At 41.2% G+C, this 15,932-nt stretch overlaps 2 protein-coding genes across 2 annotated transcripts in view; one reads left to right on the forward strand and one right to left on the reverse strand.

Moving 5' to 3' along the window:
* The window catches only part of acad11 (acyl-CoA dehydrogenase family, member 11), a 43,499-nt gene extending 34,377 nt beyond the window's left edge, over positions 1-9,122 (reverse strand). Inside the window, exons 1-9 of the mRNA XM_036516974.1 lie at positions 8,912-9,122; positions 8,630-8,729; positions 7,949-8,074; positions 7,397-7,558; positions 5,968-6,132; positions 5,496-5,637; positions 4,783-4,904; positions 3,326-3,432; positions 2,457-2,583 (exon numbers count right to left, since the gene is read on the reverse strand). Coding sequence (XP_036372867.1) covers positions 2,457-2,583; positions 3,326-3,432; positions 4,783-4,904; positions 5,496-5,637; positions 5,968-6,132; positions 7,397-7,558; positions 7,949-8,074; positions 8,630-8,729; positions 8,912-9,036 — 1,176 coding nt within the window. The 5' untranslated portion in view covers positions 9,037-9,122. The remainder of the gene's footprint in view (positions 1-2,456; positions 2,584-3,325; positions 3,433-4,782; positions 4,905-5,495; positions 5,638-5,967; positions 6,133-7,396; positions 7,559-7,948; positions 8,075-8,629; positions 8,730-8,911) is intronic.
* A 422-nt stretch (positions 9,123-9,544) lies between these two features.
* Positions 9,545-15,877, forward strand: uba5 (ubiquitin-like modifier activating enzyme 5). The gene is made up of 12 exons (XM_036521374.1): positions 9,545-9,815; positions 9,993-10,038; positions 10,127-10,216; positions 10,404-10,513; positions 10,652-10,738; positions 11,014-11,098; positions 11,335-11,439; positions 12,209-12,336; positions 12,623-12,758; positions 13,392-13,470; positions 13,720-13,820; positions 14,576-15,877. Exons 1-12 carry the CDS (start codon positions 9,652-9,654, stop codon positions 14,660-14,662), a joined length of 1,218 nt encoding a protein of 405 aa, XP_036377267.1. The 5' UTR covers positions 9,545-9,651; the 3' UTR covers positions 14,663-15,877.
* The last annotated feature ends 55 nt before the right edge of the window (positions 15,878-15,932 follow it).

Raw genomic sequence — 15,932 nt, forward strand, 5'->3', positions numbered from 1 at the left:
CTCACAAAACGTTTACCGCAAGTATAAAAAGAAGAGAAGCAACACAAGCAGTATTATCTTATACACAAACCTTTACGTAAGTTAAACGGACCATTTTTCCCCTCTTTTATTTCTTGACTTGGATTTAACTTTCAAAACATAACTTAATATTCATATCTCAACATTGGCTAGTAATTGCCGTTTCAATATTTCATTGGGTTGGCAGTACTAATGCTTTTTGAGTATCCCACTTGTACATTATTTAATACAAACATAAATATATGTACTGCATTTATGTACACACACAGGCCCATATACATTCATACACAGGCATACACACACACACACACACAGTATATATTCTATATTTTATATTTTATATACTTCACTTTTAATACTTCACTTGCAATCTGAATTCTAAGAACAGGTCTGATGAAACATGCAGGGTTGCAAAATTCTGAATATTTATGAAATAGGAGGTTTTCCATGGGAATTAACAGGAATTTAATGGACTTAACAGGAATTTTTTGGGAATTAATAGGAATTAACAGGTTTTTCATACTGATTGCCTTTTTCCTCTGAGCCTTTTATTCTCTTTACCACAGGCTTTAAAACCTTTTTTTTGGTTTACACAGTAGGTCTGTATTTTAAATAAGTAAAATTTAACTTTGTAACACTGCTTGAACACCTTCTTCTTGTTTCACCTGTTTTATGTTGTAGTGTACAAGTTATTACCTCAGAATAAATGGTACACTAAAATGAAAATGACTGAAATCAGATTAAGATAAAAAGTCTAAAATTAAATAAAGCCCAATGTCTGGGTAGCCACAGCTTTTTCAAAGTCTCTCTTGCAAGCTTAGTTTCACTTGAGACACTCTTCAAAATGTTACATAGTTACATTATTTTACAGGTTATCACCACACATACCAAGAACAAATTACCTCATCCAAGAGGGAACTCATCCCTGAGCTGAACAGCAGTTGCAGGTAGATAGTTGGAAGTTTTTGATTTCCCAGTGCGCATGTGATGAAAGCATGATATGTATACTGATGCTCCACTGTTGTTATAGGGTACCTAATCACTTATCCAAAATGTCAGAACTCTTTGTTCATGGAAATATGCAGGTATATTTCTGTGATGCAGTGATTAGGGAATTGTATAAAGATTACACAGTCCTGGTCCAGACTGAGAATACAGCATGCTCCCGTGTACAGGATTTAAAAAAAAAGAGTAATTCCCAAAGTTGCTGAGACAAAATTCCCATGGAAAACTCCTAAACGCACCAGAAAATGTTCCCTCCTTTGCGACCCTAGCAATGCATGTATTGTCCTCCTAATTTTAGCTTCAAATCAGTAATCCTGTTTGATTTTCCTGTTTGAATGTTCTTTATAAATTCCTAGATGTCATGGTTTTAACTTTACTTTTGTCTAATTTCGTTGTATTATTTTAATCTTTTTTCCAGAAGGCCATCTCTGGACAGACATTACAAACTAGTGAAAGCTATAAATACTATCTGAACATACATCTGAAAAATGCATACCAATATACTAATACAAACTTGTATTTGCCCATAGTAAATAAAACATATATGACTGATCAGCGTAAGATCGTTTTCATAATCCGTTTAGTTTCCAGTTTAGTATGACTAAAAAAGAGCTCTAGCAAAACCCTAGTATATTAGTAATTTATTATATTTGATGCCCTTCCCTGTATTTTTCTATGGGTAGGAATGAATACCAGCTATGAAAACTCAGACTTGTCCATCCAGCACCATATGTTCAGCAGCTGCAACCCAACACACCTAATTAAAACATACTTGCAACCCAGCTAAGGCATGTGTGGAAAACCAGGCTCTGCTTTCTGTCTTTCCACAATCTGAATTGCTTTCATATTTCACTATGTAAAGACTATGTTCCTTACCAGTACAAAATTGGCTGAACTCTATCTGTATACAGTATCTTCAGAAACAATTCTTAGTACATTCAGTTGGGGAGGGGGGGGGGGGGGGGGGGGGTAATGCTGTATCAAACCATCCCTTCCCTTCCACAAAATGAGAATTTTGTCTAATCCAGTCAAAATGTTTATATCAGATAGGACACATGAATTAGATAGATTCAGATAGATTCCTGGAAGCTGCCTACTGCCTCAGGAGTCAAAGAGAGTTCACTTCAAAACAGAATGCAGCTTTCATTTGGCGCACATGCTCACTTTGTTCTCAAACACCTCACCTCATACCATCACAGCACCTCCTCCCCTCCTCCCCTTCCAGCTGAGAGCACATACTTCTAACATGTGAAAGAGAGACAAGAATGCAGGAAGGAATAAAACGCTAAATAAAAACAGCGTGCCCGTGGGGAACAAGTGGCCTTGTTGACGGGCACACTGCAGAAGAAAAGGAAGAAGGTGACGCGTCTTATCGGAGTTCACAGCCCCTGAGCGCGGCGCCCCGCGGCAACGGCCCCGGCCACTGCACTGACCTGCTCAGCAGGAAACACGTGCTCTCTCAGGAAGTCTTGGACTTGCTGGAGTACCAGCTGCCCTCTCGGGCTCTGGTGAAATGGAGGAGAGTCCGCCGGGAGCGGCTGGGAGGCATTGTGACGAACACTGTAGAAGAAAAGCGGAAGGTGTGAAAGGGCTTTCTAATTATTCCGGGTAGAAAGGAAGAAAAAAAAAATGAATGAGGTCACTTGACTCTACAATGACCATAATAAGCAGAACTATACCAACCACATGGGAAGGGATGTGCATCCCTGCCGAATCTAAGGCAATTAATGAATTGAGTACATCACAATACGTAACTGATATGTGCCATATTGCACACTATAAGCACAAGCAACAATGTATCTGGGATGAGTCAGGTCAGGTCATATTCCAAGTTATTGTTGACGTCTCCCTCCCCGATATCTTTGCTCTTCATGTCCTGCACAATCCCAGCGCCAGTTCTGTTCTGGAATGTAGCCATTACCCTCAGCACAAAGAGTCTGAGACTCTCCCTTCAGGGCACAGGTTGAGGTTACCCAGGGCCAAATGCAAGAGAATGAACTAATTCATACCTTGTGCAATAACCATGCAAATATTCCCATGTGAGATGCATATATATGTATGTCTGTATGTGTTGTGTATTCTGTATATATTTAATGGTTTCTGTGTAACTCCTTGCTGCAAAATGAATCTCCCACCTGGGAGTACTGAAATGAAATCTTTCAAAAAGGAGCAATGCAAATGATGGTGACAGTTACCATAAATTAAACACTGCTAAGAAAACATCTCAGATGGACTTTGGATCAGCACACAGCAACTGACACTGAGACCAGTGAAGTCTGATGAAAATGACTATGGCACACACCTCTCAGCGACCTGCAGTCCGGCCTGGGCCAAGGGCTCCACACTGTGGCCAAACCTGTGAGCGTCCAGAGAGCTGGCGTTTCCCAGCAGGTGACGAGCGTAGATCCCCTTCAGATGACAGAAATGTGGACATGAAATCTTTACACAGTTATACTGTGTATATTGCATCCATTACACACTATAGTATGCATCACATTTTGTTATGTATACAGGAATTCACCATGTTATTTTACAATACATGCATGCAATTACATGCAGTACGAGTCAAAAGTTTGGATATAACATTTATTCTTTATTTTTACTATTTTCTACATTTTAGAATAATAGTAAAGACATCAAAATTATGAAATAACGCAAATGGAATTCTGCAATGACCAGAAAAGTGCAAAACAAATCAAAACTATGTAACTATATTTTAGATTCTTTAAAGTTGCCAAAAACATTTTTTAGAAATGATTTTTTTGGGGGGAAAGAAGTTCATACATATGTATCAACTTCACTATTTGTGTTTGCCTAAGAACCAAATTTCGAGCATTTAAGCATAAATCTTTAGATCAAAATATCTTTGAATGCATGTTTTCCATTATCTTAATCAGGTGTGTCCAAACCTGTGACTGCTGACAGATATTTTGTACAACACAACACACACTGATATGTAATAAAACTAGTTTCCCTTATTTTTCTGCTTAGCAGAACGGGGGAGACGTGAAGTTCGTGTCTGGATCACGGTGACTTCGTCGACTTTGATGGAGGACCCGCGTCGCTCATCCGAGCGGCCCTGCGAAAGTAACGGAAAGCGCTGCGATAACATTGACAAACGGCGCATCCAGCGCCACGGCCTGCCGTCTAACCGCGTCCATCATTCTGCTCCCGCTTTTTCCTCCCTTTCTGTTTGCTTGTCTTAGGACGGATGCATTTGTTTCCTGTCTGCCGGTCCTTGCCGGCCTTATCGGTAGAGGCTTCTATCAGCGCACTGGCAAGGTAAGAAAAGGGCCATTTTCTCCCGGGTCTCCTGGAGGGAGATCAAAGCCGGGTGATTGATTGCGGCCCTGTCAAAAAGCTCCAGCTTCCACCTCTCAGGAGCACACCAGAACCGGCCTCTCCGGTTAAATGCGTTCCGGTCCGGCAAACAAGCAAATAAACTTGATGAAAGGGGCCGAAGGACTTCCTGCATTATGAGCCTGATGAGACGGGAATGTGCTTTTGCAGTTACACGCGACGCAACGCTTGTCTGCAGCTGCTTTTGGCACTGCGGCCGTGAAGGTATGACGCACTGGCTAAAAGTGCGCCATCCATCAACAAATCTGACTGGGGTTGCAATCAGTGACTGCATAATTCCGCAGATAACGCGATCGCAGAATTCTACTGAAACAGGAGAACGTGACACCTTCTCATCTCCCCGGCGGTGTTTACGTATTGTATGCCAGCGTGCAAGTGGCTGCCTGACACCGTGTTCACCTGCGCGATCCCTGCCATTTTGAAGAGGGAGAGAGCGAGGAAGAAATTCCACCCGGGCAGGGAGGGGGGGATCCGTCGGCAGCGGCAGTATACTGCAACGAGGTCCTCAGGTGCTGGAACACCTGTCGACACAGAGCGCTGAGAGCGTCAGCACCAACACCTGCCGAGCCATCAAGAGGATGATCCGATCCTTTATGACATGCAGCAGACAGTCAAGGATCAGTCAATAAATCAATTAATCAATCCATTAAACTATGGAATATGGCACAAGTAATTCTCAAAATTAAGTAATACTAATTTACAACACACACTCTAGTCTGTGTACTTCAATTAACTCAACTTTGCAGTTTCTGGGTGAGAAATTGCTGTAATTGCATGTGCATGTGCATGTGCATCCTAACAGACTTGATATGAAGATAATTTTTTGTTTATTGGTTTTGGCATATCAAATCCCTCCCTGGGGTCTTCCCACAGCTGAGCGACACTGCAGTGGCTGAGAATAAATCACACAGAGTGATGAGGCATTCAGAACATTAAGATGTAAACCACATTTGAGCCACGATGGTTTGCAAAACACAGATATCCTGATAAGATATCTTACTTCTGCCTAAGATTTACGCACTCAGTCATGGTGATCACTGATTGACAGATGAGTTTAAAAAAAAAGAACATGAATGAATCAGAATTTGTGCAAAACCAAGAATGTGGCACACCTTCAACACCCTTCAGAGTCCCCAGGGTTTGCAGCATGTCCAGGCCACTGGGCCAGTAGTGAGGCATGAGGAAGTAAGCCAGATCCACTATGGGATGGCCAGTGGTGGAGAGCTCCCAGTCCAGTACAGCAAGCACCCGAGCCTGGAAAGCATGCACACGCGCACATACACACACACACACACACACACACAGGAGCTGAAACAGTAGCCATATGTGTAGCACAGGAACTAAAAAATGATGAAAGCAGACTGCAGTGGATCTGAAATTGAGATGGATGGTATCAAAGAAATCGATCCCTACTCTGGTCTGGTCAGATCTCTTTGAGGCCCTGTTCATTTACCAGCTTTAGTGCAACATGAGAGAATGTGTCAGGGTTTTTTTTTTTTTTCTTCCTCTCAAAGGTGCATTGATTTGCTTCAATTAATAACTTCCGTCTCAACATTACTGACACAAAATGGAACATCTTTTCACCTCAGTAGGATGGAAAATCAGATTGTCCATGCGGAAATCCCCATGAACAAGGGTCACTTCACTGTCGTCGGAGGGCAGGTTGTTCATCAGCCAATCTGAAAGCTTATCCATGGAATGGATTTCTTGGTGGGCAGAAGCTCTGTATTGTCTTGTCCAAGTGGACACCTGCAGAAAACATAAATAAAATTTAAACTGCAATTTGACTCACAGATGTAATTCAATTCAAAAACCAATCAACAAAGACACAATTACCATTCCCACTCTTTTCTATCTACATATATTAATCAGAGAGATGTAAGGCATTAATATGATATGTACATAATTTATGAGAAACAGACTGGATGACAGACTGACTTTATGGCATGTCAAATACTACACTGTGCTGTCAACAAGGAAACTTTTACAGGAATAATTTGTTTTTTGCAATAAATGCACTGTCACTGACAAATGAAAAAGACGTTTAGCCAGTTCTGCTGTTTGCAAACAAGTGTTGCATATAATTAGAAGGAAGAGCAGCTTATAATGCAAGGTTGCTTGGAAGTTGTATGGAGGTGATATACAAGCCCCAGCATGCTTAGTTGGCAAATCTCACTGTATTTTGATTGACAAGTCTACCACTGACTACATAATGCCTGCAAGGGGAACTCTGGTGAAAATAAAATGTGGAATATTTTCTGATATGTATAAAGTATCTAGATGTATGAGTGAGCATTCGTAACCACGTCCTTTACACTTGAAACCCAACTTCTCTTCTGTCAAAGATTCTCTCCAAGCTGGCCGATCTCCCTTGATATGAGCTGGGAATGTCACCTCCGCTTCTGCTTTAGCTGACTAGCTTCATGCTCAGTTTTTCAAACAAAGAACTCATCACCACAATTCAGACACTGCACACAGATACAAAAATAAAGTCAAAAAGCTTTGTGCCATGATTCATGATTCTAAGGTGTCTTTAAGAAACTGGAGCACCATCTACAAGAAGAGCAGCATTTGTCCACTGGGTGTGGTATTCCTTTGCTCACTTCACTGAGCTTGTCTGTCATAAGGCTGCTTTGCATCATGGGAGGAGGAGGGTCAGGTTCTACACTTCAAAGACACAGTTCAGAATACTCCATCATCACTGGAAGTACTTCACACCTAGCATATAATACTAAAATTTAATACTGTCCTCTAAGTGTTCCTGAAATGATGCTGAATCAATGACTGCCTCTTTTCCATAAGTGTCTGAGGCACAGAAAAGCCACTGTTAACTGTCTGTCAGTTTGCACCAACGAAAATAACTGCTTGTGCCCACTGGTAGCAACATCAATCATATTAGGAACCTGAGAAAGCACAACAGAAAACACCTTGTTAGCACAATGTCCCAGGGCGATGTTCATGCGGACTGCAGGAGCATGGCTCTGCAGCGGTGGGTGGGTTGCAGGTGGCCTACCTGCCTTCTGCAGTACCCTGCGCCTTTCCCATAGCTGCTCAGGACCACAGCTGTCAGGTCGATGGAGTGCAGCCTGGCCAGGACTTCAGTCGCAGCGATGTACAGAGCAGCCCTCTCGGCAGCGCTCACCCCCGGGAGCCCGAGATCCCGAAATATCCGCCCCTGCAGTAGACAGAAGGGGCAGAGCTCGGATCACAGCGCGCTGTGAAGTGTACCATCAAGACTTGTCACTAGGGCACACAGAAAAGGATGCTTTATTCCTCAGAGACCACAGGATATTCCACAGCTGTACATGGTCACTGACTGGATCTAGTGATACTATTGGACAAAAATAAACGGTAACAGCATTTATTACAAAAAAATGCTGACCTAAGTATTTAACTTAACTTACAATTTGCAGCTATTGAAATAGTCAATCACCTACAGGCAGAAAAAACTTGATCATGGAAACTGCTGAAAACATATTGTGCCAAAACACGTATTTGCCCTTATAAGGATCAAACACCATGTTTCTCCCCAATGATGGAGTGAGAATTGTAAGTACAGCTTTACCTGCACATGCTCCATGATGTAGAATTCCTCCCCAATGACCGATGTGTCAGCACAGTACAGCAAAGGTTGAGGGACAGGGAATCCAGCCAAGAACAAGGCCTTCTGGACACGATACTCTCGGTCCACCTGTACATACAGTCAACAGATCATCCTTGCCAAAATAAAGAATTATGCACATCACTAAACAGATTCATGAAACACAAATATATGTAAATTATGTAAATTGCTTTGCTTCTGACTTGCATTTGACGTACAAACTAGCAGTAGTAATGAGATATCGGGACTGCATTAATATAACGTGTCATTATTGATTCAACAAGAGGAATAGGGACGATACTAGTTTCATGAAACAAATCAAGCCTGCCACTAGCATTTGCAGCATCATTTATTTCTATAATTGATTATATGTCGCCCTCTTGTGGATCATTAGGTCTGAACACCCGGATTGCTGCAACATCCAACCTGGCTGCGCTCCTTTGATGCATCCATGAATTCCACAAATGTAATCGTCAATCGTCACGTTATATATGACATTGACCATTAAGATTACATTAAATAATAATCCTGATTATTCCTGATTTAAAGTATCTGTTTTTTATTCATTTTTGTCACTGTCCGTTGGAATAGTGGGGACAGGAATAGCTACCATTTAATTTAGTGAATTGTGAGCCAGCAGTCTACCTTGTGAGCTCCAGGAAGCAACATTCCTGGCGGTTTCTTTCGGAGCACATAACTCTTACTGGAAGTCTGCAGAAGAAATGTGGGATTCGACTGTCCCGCTCTGTAGGACACAAAGTACAAACACAAGTACATACAAAGTATAATTGACTAACTAACAGTTACTAATTATAACTAATTTACTAGTTACTAATTATAACTAATTGTTATAATTATTTCCGGATAAATGTAGACGGAAATGAATTAAGAAATTAAATAACAGCAAACTGTTCGTCAGTTAGCTACCTGTACTGCCTGACAGTGAATGTCTCGCTGCTTGAAACACCTGGTATGTTTTTCGATAAATACTTCTGCAGATCCGCAATGTTGAATTTGTGCTGATCACGGACAGCCGTTGTTTCACCTGCCATATTTACTTAGCTATTATAGCTAGAAGACACTAGCTTGTTAAGTTGCTCACTGGATCCGTACGATCAGGGAACCATATTTTTTGAGTACAAAGTCCGACGTAAATGTTCTGTCGGACACCGTTCGTGTAACGTCAGTAGAGAGCAAGCTACATTCATTGGTTCCGTATATTGGATAGCATCATCAACCAATTTTTAAATTTACATTGCACATTACCGTACATATCCAAAATAATTTATTAGTTAAATAAATGGAACATTTTATCAGAACCAAAAACAAGGCAGCTTTGTTGTAACTAACCAGCAAACAATGACCAGAATGCTTTAGTGTAATGGTAGATACAACTTGTTTGCATTAGACTCCGTTTTATTGGCATCCAGAAATGTTTCTGTCGTTCATCAACTTTTTTTCTTAAGTACAAGATAGATAGTTGTCTAAATCGGAACGTCGTAGCCAATTTCTTTTGTTTTCAGTCGGACGTGTAATACTGTTACTCCAGGCGACCAGCTGATGAGAACTGTGCAGACGTGTCGAAAGACCGTGTGAGTCTATGCGTAAGTCTCTGCTTTAACGCCACAGTCACATCAACAGGGTGTTGTCACCTTATAAGTAAAAGCATGGCTACGGTTGAAGAACTTAAGCTGCGTGTCCGAGAATTGGAAAACGAATTGATCAAGTGTAAGCAGAAGCGGTGTGCAGAAGATGCCGGTGGCAGTCAGACGCATCATAGACCGAGGATTGAGAAAATGAGTGCCGAGGTAGTGGATTCAAATCCTTACAGGTACGCCATCCGATTTCAGCCTACAGGGTGAACATCTGTCAGGGATGGGTTTGTACGTGCCACCTCTGAAGTGGTTCTGGCTAGCAATAACCCAGATAAATCATGTGCCATTGATTCTCCTTCCTGTTTAATATCCAGACAATAGCAACATTATTTTTTCTATTCCCTGTCTTTTAGTCGTCTCATGGCTTTGAAGCGCATGGGAATTGTTCAAGACTATGAGGTGAGGAGTAATTTATGGCTGGATTACTGTCACATTAAAGTTTGTTGTTATGAGTAATACATGCTTCCTCTCCACATTTTGTTTGTAGAAAATCCGCACCTTTTCTGTGGCTGTGGTCGGGGTTGGAGGAGTAGGAAGCGTGACTGCCGAAATGCTCACAAGATGTGGCATTGGTAAGGTAATAAACGCTTTACGTTTCTATGATTCTATAAGCACAGCGAAACGCAGAGAAGACCAGCAGCACGCTATCTGTATATCAGTGGTAATACTTAGTTCTTTTACCGTAGCGTTAGATTGAATGAATACACCCAACCAATTTTATAGCATATAATGCTGATGTTGTTGTGTATATGCTTGTGTTGCAGTTGCTGCTGTTTGACTATGACAAAGTGGAGCTAGCAAACATGAACAGGCTCTTCTTCCAGCCCCACCAGGCCGGACTCAGCAAAGTTGAGGCTGCTGAGCACACACTGAGGTACTCAACCTACTGTATGTCTTTGTGGCACTGGGTGAAAACAAAAGCAATTATTACTAAAATAGAATAATCTAATGATGACATGACTGTCTTTTACTGCATACTGCTATATTCATGCTGTCGCATTTCTGTCCACAGGAGCATTAACCCAGATGTGCTGTTTGAGACTCATAACTACAACATCACCACCATCGACAGTTTCACACATTTCATGGATCGCATTAGGTGAGCAGTGTGTTTTGAGCCGATTTGGTCTGGGTTAAATTGGATGTTAGATGTCAGACAGATGTCAAATTGGATTTCAGGTTGATTTGACATTGACAAATACAGGATATTGCTGCATTTCGCATGTCATGCCTTTCACAGAACCTCTGCTTATTGTGCCTCAATGGGCGATCTTGGCAGTTGCTCTCACTCTGGTTTGCACACCTTTTGAGACACCTGTTCTGTATTTCATGCTATATGTGAATATAAAAATCTAAAATGCTGTGTGTTTACAGCCATGGGGGGCTTCAGGAAGGACAGCCTGTCGACCTGGTATTGAGCTGTGTGGATAACTTTGAAGCTCGCATGGCCATAAATACAGTAAGTTCCAATGTCGTATTGTATATTGCTCTGAAAAGTGAGAGCACCTGAATCATACATATATAATGAATATGACAGTGTTGTCAGTGTGCACTAAACAGCCATAAAAGCTGTAACGTCCCTCACTCATTCAGCCCATCACTAACTTCATGAAAGGTTCCCCTAAAGTGTGGGTGGTGCATTTGTTTTACTCTTAGTAGGCAAACATGTTATGAGGTGCGCTTCTGTGCTTTCAGGCTTGTAATGAACTGGGACAGATCTGGATGGAGTCTGGAGTGAGTGAAAATGCTGTATCTGGACACATCCAGCTCATCATTCCTGGAGAAACAGCCTGCTTTGCAGTATGTATAAAATCTTTTGGTAACCAGCTGTGTTCTACACATTTGATTTATGTTTCTTGTGATATTATGATTCCATTACAAGGGAATCAGTCCCTGCTTAACAAGATGCAGGGGTGTCATGCATTGAACATCTTAATTAGATTAGATTAGATTAGATTAGATTAGATTCAATTTTATTGTCATTGTACAGCATACAGGTACAGAGCCAATGAAATACAGTTAGCATCTAACCAGAAGCACAAAAAACATATATAAATAGCAAGCACAAATAAATAGCAATGTTATATAAAACTGGTATGTACAAAGTGCAAGATAAGAGGTATAGGAGTGAGGTGGAAATTAGGAACTCTGTTATGATTTGTTAGACATCTTTAGCCGTTGACAGGATCAGGGCTACTGTTTTCATATAGGGACATCTAGAACTAATACACTGTGGTATTTGTTGTTTAAGAGATTCTTAAGCATGGCAATTTTGGTGGCATTTACTTCGTAAGATTTGTTAATGGACACCTGCAAGGACCTCAGAACACTGGTGCACAAGAGTGGCAGGCATGTAACATAATAGGTAGAGGTGACATGCACCATAATTTGCTCACTGGTTTGAACCGTTCATGCTGTCAAGAGTTCGGTTGGTTCCTCTCAGTGAGTTTTTCTGAACATAGTCACTCTACCCATTAAATTGTTGATAAAGCCTGCTCACCCACATGTGGTCCCAGGCATGTAATGGCCTGTGCCACCTCCTAATAACTGCATGTTGTCTGTGTGACAGTGTGCTCCTCCCCTGGTGGTGGCAGCTAACATCGATGAGAAGACCCTGAAGAGGGAGGGGGTGTGTGCAGCCAGCCTGCCCACCACCATGGGCGTGGTGGCCGGGATGCTAGTGCAGAACGTGCTGAAGTAAGCAGATCTTGTTTGCACAGGCTTTTCTATGGTTTCAGAGGATTCACATGTCTTTCATGTGGAAAGTTATATAGTTGTTTGCTCCCAAATGCAGACTTCTTTTTAAATGCTACTAATCATGTAGTAATTGTCCTTCGGGATTATAGAAAATAAGTATTTTAATGGCCAAAAATGTATAGTTTCCTAAGCCTTTCTGAAAGTGCTATACAGGAAAAAGGTTCACTGCCACATTGAGGAAAAATATTTAATTTCAGAGGTCTGAGCGAATGTTGTTGCTCATTAGGTATCTCCTGGGCTTTGGAAAAGTCAGTTACTATCTTGGCTACAATGCCATGGAAGACTTCTTTCCCACCATGTCCATGAAGGCAAACCCTCAGTGTGATGACCGATTCTGCAGGAAGCAGCAAGAAGAGTACAAGGTGATGGAAGAAACCTCTGTTCTCAGTGCCCTGCTCATTCATGTGCACTGGCTGTCCATCAGTAATGAATCAGTCCCTGTACTCACTCATGTGCATTGTCCATCAGTACTGAATCAGTCCCTGTACTCACTCATGTGCATTGTCCATCAGTAATGAATCAGTCCCTGTACTCACTCATGTGCATTGTCCATCAGTACTGAATCAGTCCCTGTACTCACTCATGTGCATTGTCCATCAGTAATGAATCAGTCCCTGTACTCACTCATGTGCATTGTCCATCATTAATGAATGAGTTCCTGTACTCACTCATGTGCATGGTCCCTCGTTAAGGAATCAGTCCCTGCACTTACTTGAATCTGCATTATTTGTCATTAAGTAATCATGTGCATCCACTTACCTGAATGTTCATACTCTGTCTTTAACAAATCCATCTCAGCTTTCACTAGAATGTGAATTGCCTGTCATTAATATATCACTTCCTCCACTGCCTGGAGCGTGCATTCTCTGTCGCTTACAAAAGAGCCCCAGCTCTCACTAGAATGCACACTGGCCATCATTAATAAATCAGTGCTAGCACTAACTCAGATGTGTACTCTCTAGCATTTATGAATCAGCTGCATTTTCTTCCCACAGAGGAAAGCGGCTGAGCGGCCAAAACAGGAAGTGATGGTTGAGAAGGAGGAAGAGATTGTTCATGAGGACAATGAGTGGGGTAAGAATGTTGCGAGTGTAAACGCATGTTCTGTAGAGGGGCCAGCGTACAACCAGTGTCATGAATGAAAGGCTTTGTCATTTTACACATTTATTTCCTCCTAAAAAGGGGAACTGATAGAAATAAGGTCTACAAACTTCATTTTTAGTTTTGAGTGCTGTGATACTGTAGAGGTGCAGGTGGTTTGCAGGGAAGCACCAGGTGGGGGTGCCCTCTTTTTTAAAGATGCCTCTGTGTGCTTGTTACCAGGGATAGAGCTGGTCTCTGAAGTCACAGGGGAAGACGACGCCACAGAGCCCGTGCCAGACTTACCTGAAGGGATCACAGTGGCATACACTATTCCAGGAAAGGTCAGGACATTGACAGATTCTCCTCACTATTCCTGTGCAAAACAACTATGTCAAGGTTTCTCTCCTTGAGAAATGTCATGATTAGCATACGGTAAATGTTCTCTGAAAATGCACAGTGTCAGGGGATACATTCCTCCAGAAAACTTAAATACACTCTTGTGTAACTAAATCGTTACTTAATTCTTATGCAGATTGGTATAAAAAAGGAACAAATGAGTCATCCAGTGACTATAGGTGGATGGGTAACTACTTACCAAAATGTTAATTAGAGGCAGAAGCAAGCTAGTGGGATGGGGAGGGCTCAAAATAAGCACATTGGCATACTTGGCTTTAATAACCTGTGCTTTTTTGACCTAGAACAGCTCCTTGAAATCCATTGATGTGCTTATCAAAACCTTGTATAAACATTTTCTGCTCAGGTGGCAGGCAACATTTTTGAATTTTTTTTTTTTTTTTTTTTAAATAACGTATTATTGGACAGGAAGTTGAATAAAATCAATGTTATTAAATTCATTGTAAGGACATTATGCAAACGGGACCACTGTGTAAAGTGGTTATTACCTGTCGCCATCGATGAATTGTGTGTATTAGCTAACAACAAACTGTATTTGCTGACTTCAATGGTAAATTTTCCTGTTGTTGACTAGAGGAAGAATATTCCAATGATAATGTTTCATAAAACCATAAGTAGTGCTGTGAATGGGTGAAGGTGGCTGGTCTTCATTGCCTTATGGAGTATCGTGTATTATCCGCAGGAGCGGGAAGTGGCATCTGCTGGAGACACGGTGGAGGACACAGAGCAGAGTTTAGACGAGCTCATGGCTCAGATGAAGAGGATGTAGTCATGTGCTGAAGAGCTCACCCCTGTCCCCTCGGCAACTAACATTGCTACTTCAGAAAAGCTGTTTAAATAATAAAAAAAAAAAAACAGCCATCTTAATCAGCTTTGTATTTAACACATTACATGGCCTTATCTGCTGAGCAGACTGTCATATCCAGGGTGACCTGCATTGATCACAGCTGTCACCAGAAATACAATTTCCGATTTCTGCTGTAACCCAAGACACCTGAATAAGTTAAACTGTCTATATTTTGGGTCTAAATGCTGGTTGAATGTTAATGGTACAGTCTCAGTGTTATATGCTAATGTAGACTGTCAAAAAGGTCATTTTGTTTCCTTGTGTAGAAGTAGGTACATATGTGAAGGTTTAAATGGAGCGGAACACCCTAATGTGTATTATTAGTCATTTACATATTTGGCTGTGGTGTTCTTTAATGACCAAGAGTAAGGTTATGTAATTACCTGCAGTGATTCTGTCAAATGAGACTGCACGTCAATTGGCTATACTGTAAGAGTCATTGTAATCAGCTACACAAAATGTTTATTCCCTTTACACTGACCTAAGAAGTGTTGTGAGGTATATCAAGGAGGTTAACAAGATGACTAATGAAAAACTAAGAGGAAATATAGGGGACACTAGGAGAAATGTGTCTGCTGTTCAGTGGTATTCTTCTGTGCATTTGCTTATTGTCCAACATCTCTTATATTGTCATCGTAACATTCATGTTTGTCATGGACTTTGCCTGTGCAGAAACGGACACTTTGAATTGTGCATTGAGGATTCAATAAAGTATTTATTAGCCAGAGTACACAATACAATGATAACAATTAGTGTTTTTCATTTTTTTTAACATACATTAACACTAACCAGACATTATTATAAATAAGATTTTTTTTTCCCCCATAGGGTAAAAGAGCGGGTTAAGGGTGAAGCACCTCATGCTATTCTTTGGCAACACCTCTCAGAATTCTGGGATATGGGCATGGATTAAATACAGTTCACCTACGCTTGATCAGCCTGTTGAGGAACAAAGTCATGGCAGAGGAGTGACTCACACCTTAACTTGGTAAAAGCCGACCTTTTGCAAGTCCTTGTTTCTAGGTTTGCTCCATGGAAGATAGTCTGAAAGTCTACTGTAACACCTGAAATGCATTCACCTACTAACACTCTATGGCAAACACAGAATATTCCTTCACTTTACTGGATCAATAGCACATGCAGATATTTGGCAAAATTAACTTATAATAATAATAATCTTTAAATAAGGGCA

Source organism: Megalops cyprinoides, chromosome 2, assembly GCF_013368585.1.
Source record: "Megalops cyprinoides isolate fMegCyp1 chromosome 2, fMegCyp1.pri, whole genome shotgun sequence".
Lineage (NCBI taxonomy): Eukaryota > Metazoa > Chordata > Actinopteri > Elopiformes > Megalopidae > Megalops > Megalops cyprinoides.